Source organism: Physeter macrocephalus, chromosome 6 (genome assembly GCF_002837175.3).
Source record: "Physeter macrocephalus isolate SW-GA chromosome 6, ASM283717v5, whole genome shotgun sequence".
Classification (NCBI taxonomy): Eukaryota; Metazoa; Chordata; class Mammalia; order Artiodactyla; family Physeteridae; genus Physeter; species Physeter macrocephalus.
The window spans coordinates 77,583,192-77,589,722 of record NC_041219.1 but is presented as its reverse complement, the minus strand read 5'-3'; the positions used below and the strand labels follow the sequence as shown (position 1 = coordinate 77,589,722).

The window sequence follows — 6,531 nt, the reverse complement described above, 5'->3', positions numbered from 1 at the left end:
GGTCGCACATCCAATTGTTAATGGATGCAATCAGCAAGGTCGGGTAGGGCTGCCGGGTCTGCGGGCCGCCAGCTCCCGGCGGCGACTCACCAGGCCCACCTGGTGCCCCACAATCTGCGCAATCGCTGGGAGAACGCGCCCTCTCGCGACCGACTTCGCGCCGCAGCTGGGCCTGGCGCAAACGCCCCCCGGGCGGAGGCCGGCGGCTGCAGGGCCGGGGAACCGGAAGGAGGAGGCAGCGGCGGCCCGAGGCTGGGAGAGCTGGTGGGGGCGGGGCGCGTCGATATAAGCCCCGTGCGGGTTGGAGGGCGGGCCTAGGTGAGAGCGGCTAAGTCGGCTGAGCGTCCGGCGCCGCAGACCCGGCCAGCGAGGACTGGGAAGGGAGAGGGAGGAGACTGGAGGAGGAGACGCGAGTGCGGGGTGGCGCCGGTCCACCTCCGCAGCTCTCCTGGCTCCCGCCGGCTTTCGAAGGCGGGCCCGTGCTGCGGCAGCGGCGGCGGCAGCGGCCTCGGCGGCCTGCGGAGGTGAAGCCTGGCTGCCGCGGCCTGGGTCGGCGGCGCGGCGGCAGGTGGCCGGCCGGCGTGGGTGGGCAGGGTTGGGCGGCCGCCGCCGTGAGTGCAGGGGCGTCTTGGCATCCTCGGGGAGGGGCCCCGGAGGGCAGGTGGCCCGTGCGTCTTACTGCAGGTCGGCCTCCTAGAGGCACCTGCAGAAGTGGCCCCGGCCGTGTCCTTTGGCGTCCGGAGGACTGTGGGGAGGGCGGGGGTCGCTGCCTTCGGGGCGCCGAGGGCCCGTCGCGTAGAAGCGCCTCTCTCCCGGGCCCTGCAGGGGCTTGGGATCCGCGCCGGCTGCCTGGGGCCTGTAGTGCCCTTGCTTTGGGGATGCTTCTCAAGGGGAGTGGGGGGAATAGCGCCGATGCGCGGGGGTGGAGGGGGAGCTAGGGTCACGGTCGGGGCGGTGTAAGACTCGCCAGGATGAGCCCTTAAACCGGTTGGATGTGAGTGGTTATCGGTTAGTCTAAATAAAGCTGAACACCAACTCGGGGCGGTCGCAGCTTCAGAGAGGACCTCGCTCCAAATGTCCAGTAGTGACGGACTTGCCTTATAGGCCCCAGAGCAATCAAAGGGAAGTTAGCATTCTTGTTCAAGAAGTTTCTCTTTACTTAGTGAATGAGAGCTCTAAAAGAATTGTGTGTGTTCGGGATTTTCTTTTAAAAGTCGTTGTTAGTGATTGGGGTCGGGGCTGGTGGTGAGGGATAATGTAGAGAGTTTCGAATGGCTGCCTTGTCCCGATGAGGAAGGCTTATTTTTTGTGTGTCATCACTTGACCATAGAAATTATTCAATATGTGGATTGCCCTCAGCTCTGAAGCCACTGTTTGATTAGCGGCTCTTCCTCCCTATGTGGGAAATTGAATTTCTGGAAACGTCCCCCATATTGTAGATTTTTGCCTACGTAAAGGCGCCAGTGCGTGGCACTAATTGCCTTCAAGGTAGTGAAATGGAAGTGTGGTAATTAAAGCATCATTAGGTTTTGAGCTCACTTCCGTGGAAGAGAATTTTGAGGGCGTGGGTCTAGACTTTTTAGGGAATTTAAAGCCTCTAGTCATAATTTACTTTATACTTGTTTTTTTTTCTTCCCTCTTTCAGCCTCATCTGTTTCAATGGTGCAACTCTCTTCATCTCCTTTTGGTTACCAGTCACCTTCAGGCCATTCGGAGGACGGAAAAGAGGGGACTATGAAGCCAGCCAAGCCCCAAGTGAACCACGGTCAGCATGGGGAAAGCCAGCGGGCCATGAGCCCCTTGCAGCCTGCTCTCAGTTCTGCTGCCTCTCCTTCCCAAGCATATGAGACGTATATTGATAATGGACTCATATGCCTTAAACACAAAATCAGAAACATCGAGAAAAAGAAGGTAACTTTTCTTTTTTCTCTCAGCCCTGTATATGCACCATCTTAAATAAGGGTTAAGGAACTGGCATTTTTGCTTTTTCTCAGGGCTCATAGGTATTCTTCCTAAAGATTTTTTTCCTAAAGATTTAAGTAACCTTGAGATTTAGCTGGCTAAAATGTACAAGTGGGCTAAATATTGGCTATATTAAACACTTTCTGTTTGGTTTGTCAGAATAACTGAATAAAAATATTCTTCATAGTAAAATTATTATGCATGCTACTGTTGAAATACTTGAAGAGCTGGCTACTTTACGTAAGATTAATTCCTTGAGTGTAGTATTAATGTTCCTTTTCATAAATGAGTAATAGTCTGAATTTTTTAGCTTGTTTTCCTTGTGACTTTCTGCAGCAGTTGATATTGCAGTATAACTGCTGCAGTCTTTGGAAGCTTTAATGATGGTAGAGCCAGAAAATGTTTTAGCACTAATTTTTGTGTTGCTAGGTGATAGTTTAAGATTGGTAGGTGAAAGCATTGTAGAGAGCCTTGTGAAGATACTCAGGGTTATAATCAGCCTAACGTTACAGTAAATGCTGATGTAAAGATCCAAATCATTCTTCATTTCCTGAGTCATGTAGCCTGTGAAACGGTACTGCACGTAGCTTTGTTGTGTCATGATTCTCTTTTGCTTGTGATAGTAAGGTGAGTTTAATAACTATCTGGACCTAGGAACTCTTAAATATTTTTATGCCAAGACCTAGTTAAACCTTAGGAAAGTTGCTTTTAATGGAGGAGGGTGAAGAGATTTTTAAGAGTCTGGCTGACTCTTTTTTCCTCCCCCTTCTCCCCTCCCTCGCCCCCCCCCCCCGCCTCCTGCCACTAACACACACACTAGGAAGGTAGTGAAGAAGAGCCAGTTACTAGTAGCTTCTATGTAGCCCTAGCTCTCACCAGTTGTCTTTTGAATACATGCAGTCGATCACAAGTGTGATAAGGTGAGTGTGCCTGGGTCAGCACAAATTCCCTGCCACTGTGGGAAATTAGTCAAAGCAGGATCTATTGATAGAGACTCATTAATGTCTTACCCCAGGTGGAGGAACTACATATATATGTATAATTATGCTCTTCAGCTTAACTATAGTGCCTCTTTAATTTGAATACCAGTCTGGTCAGTACCTATACATTTGTTTCAAGCTTCTGGAAAAGCATTTTAAAGCTATCAAGCCAATATGGAAGGAGCCTAAGCATTGCTTTTAGAATACCATAAAGGGTCATGTCATTATTATGTGGACAATAAATGCAATTAATTTGTCATCTATTTACTTAAATATCAAATTTTATATGAAAAATAGTTCCAAGTTGAGGCTACTATAGTTCTAGAAAAGAAGTATTTTACATTTCTGTGCTTGATTAGGAAGTTTCCTATTGAACAAATGCCTACGTAATTCAACAGGTAACAGTTTCAGTATGAGGTTAGAGTAGGACTTCTCAGTCTCAACACTATTGACATTTTGGGCTGGATAATTCTTGGTTGTGGGGGGGCGTCCTTTGCACTGTAGGATGTTCAGCAGCATTCCTGGCCTCTACCCACAAGACGCCAGTAGTACCTCCTTCCCATCCCCCAAGTTGTGATAACCAAAAATGTCTCCAGACATTGTCGTATATCCTTGGGGGACAGAATTGCCCCTGATTGAGCACCACTGGGTTAGGAGCATATGATTGATTAAATCCCTGTGTGTCACGTAGTCTAATTATAGAGGCCATTAAGAGAAAAGGGTTTTATTACTGCTTAACTTTTGTAATTCCAGACTAATGTTGATTGTGTGTCATATTTTTTTCCCTGACTGGAACTCATCTACAATTGCTGCTTGCCTCGTAGTAAAATGTTATTCTTACAGATTGAGAGCTAACTTCAAGAACTTTGTTTTCCTAAGGAACAGTCTGGTATTTAGTTTGTTTCAGAATTTTATATCAGGTTGTAGTAGATACAAGTTTCTCTTTTGTAGCTCAAACTGGAAGATTACAAGGATCGCCTGAAAAATGGAGAGCAACTTAATCCAGACCAGTTGGTAAGTGGTTTATGATCCTTTGGCCAGACCTACTGATTTTCTTTTCTTAGTAAAACTCTAGATGAATTTGGGGGAGACCAAAGATTTGATAGGCTAAAAAAGAAGAGTGAGAATCCACTGGATTTTTCAAAAGACTTTGTCTTCACCTATTAGATCTCATAGCTTTGACTTTATTTCTTTTGTACTAGTAGATGGTGTACGGATGGGGGTGTGTGTTGTCAAATAAGAGGGAAAATGTAGACTATCACTAAGAGTTAACGTATGGATTTAAATTAACCTTTCACTAGAGTGGACTAAAGGAGAAGAGCAGGGAATCATCTAGCTTTCTACTTTTGTAAACCTAACATCTCTCTGCTCTGAAATATAAAAGAATATTTACTACAGCTTGCCTTGGTTTTCTCTAGTTGCTCCCCCCTAATTCCTTTGATGATTTTTCCCTGCTTTTCTATCCTGAATTGCCATGTTCCTTCTCAGGAGGCATGTTTATCTGATAGATAGATATTGGGACTTAAAAAAAAAAAATCTTACTATAAATATTTACTATTTACCACATTTAAAAATATTGTTTACCTTGCCCATGGTATACCTGGTAATTGCAAATTTTATCTAATGTGGTGAAGGAGAGTTTTTGCAATATGGAAAATTTAAAAGATGCTTTATTGATGTTTGCCATTTTGACCTGATCACATCTCCTGGCTAAGATGGGGACAAAATTAATCTAAAACTTATTCGATCTAGCTTGTAGGTCTATTGTCTTTTATCTTTTTTAACTAAAATTTTTGGTTGTGAATCATAGGTCCTGGTATTCAAGGGCTTTTCCCTTGTCATATTGGCTCTTCTTCACTGACCTCGAATTTTTGTGATGTAGTAAATTACAGTTTTGCTGAGGCACAGATTTGAATTGTCTGAGCTCCGAGAATGATGTGCTTAGATAGCTGGTGAAAGGACTTAGCTGGACATTTCAGCGTTTCAACATGGCTTTGTTTTTAAGTAGTCCTGGTATATTCAATAACTTTTAAAGTGATGAAACTTCCCTTTGTGTAAATACCCTTGGAGGAAATGTTCTGTTACGGTAGTGTTTTTGACTTTGGGGAAATATAGGGGATGGGAGTGGGGAGGTTGGTGGTTCTCATGATAGCTCTGTAAGAAATGTCGAGGATATGCTATATTTCAGAGCTCCAGCCAGGTAAACTTTAATCTCAGCATTTCATTACTGCCTTCACAACTACATGTTGCTTCTATAGTATTAACTTGGATTTCTTGAGTAATATCCTGACAAATGCCAAATTTATATTGCCAGTAGATTAGTCCTCTGAACTCTAGATTCTTATGTCCAGTTGTCTTTGACATCTTTGACTTCATTTTGCTTCCCAGAACCTGTTCCTCCTTTAACCTTCACTATGTCAGTTAATGGCTTGATGAATTAGAAGGATGGAGTTGCCCAAAACCTTGGAGAATTGCTCATTTTTCTCCTCATACCTCATATCTAGCCCATCAGCAAGTCTGGTCAATTCTGCCTTCAAAATACATCCAGAAACAGACCATTTCTCATAAATTCTGCTTCTGCCTTCCTGTTCCACACCACGTCACCTTTCATCTGCATTACTGTAACAGCTTCCTCACAGGTTTTTCTATTTCTGCTCTCTCCGAGTCTATTCTTAACATAGTAGCCTCAGTAATTCTTTTCAAATACAAGTCAGATGGGCATTCATCTGCTCAGAAGTCCCTCCCTATAGGTTCCCGTCATGGTGGCAAAATGTCCTATAAGGCCTTACGAAGTATGCTCCCCACTTCCTTTTACATCTTAATTGCATTTCCTGCGCTTGTCTCTCCTGCCGGCTTCATCCCAGCAACACTGGCCGCCTTGCTGGTCCTCAGACATCCCAGCCACACTTCTACTTAGGGGCTTTTGCATGTGCTGTTCTTACTGCCTGGGATGCTTTTTTCCCAGATGTCTAAATGGCTCCATTCCCAACCTCCTTCAGCTTTTTATTTGAAGGTCATCTTAGTAACACATGTCCTGACAATACCATACCTCCATTCCCCATTCAAACTCTTTTGCTCCTTTCCTTGCTTTAATTTTCTTAATAAAAGTGCTTCTCTGACAAACTGAAGTTTTATCTCTCCTTCGCTTACACTGTAAGTTCCATTAAAGTAGAGATTTTGTCTGTTCACTGTTTTCCTAGTACTTAGAATGGTTTATAGCATATGGTAGGCATTTAAATATTTATTACATATAGATTTACTAAATATAAAATGATTGAATGTTAGGTTTTTAGATGTGATTAAGTATATAGTTAGTGGTACTTTTGAGAAATAACATCTCATACAAGGAATATATATACTTAAGGTAGAAATTCAGAAAATGCAGATGAGTCAGAAGAAAAAAAATCTATAATCTGACCCCTCAGAGAACTGTTGTCAGTAGTATAGTACTTAATTTAAAAGCTCTAAGTTTAGGTTTTTTTTTTTTTTTTTTTTTTTTTTTTTTGCGGTACGCGGGCCTCTCACTGTTGTGGCCTCTCCCGTTGCGGAGCACAGGCTCCGGACGCGCAGGCTCAGCGGCCATGGCTCA

At 44.2% G+C, this 6,531-nt stretch overlaps 1 protein-coding gene across 15 annotated transcripts in view; it reads left to right on the top strand.

Annotated features, from left to right (window-relative positions):
- The first annotated feature begins 326 nt into the window (after positions 1-326).
- Positions 327-6,531, top strand: part of CAPRIN2 (caprin family member 2) — a 41,580-nt gene continuing 35,375 nt past the window's right edge. For 8 of the 15 annotated variants that reach the window (XM_055085545.1, XM_028491149.2, XM_028491145.2 and 5 more), the window contains exons 1-3: positions 431-524; positions 1,646-1,911; positions 3,894-3,956. In XM_055085545.1, coding sequence (XP_054941520.1) covers positions 1,660-1,911; positions 3,894-3,956 — 315 coding nt within the window. In that variant the 5' untranslated portion in view covers positions 431-524; positions 1,646-1,659. Of the gene's footprint in view, positions 525-1,645; positions 1,912-3,893; positions 3,957-6,531 lie in introns of all 15 variants that reach the window. The other 7 variants (XM_028491147.1, XM_055085546.1, XM_028491144.1 and 4 more) reach the window with 2 other exon arrangements.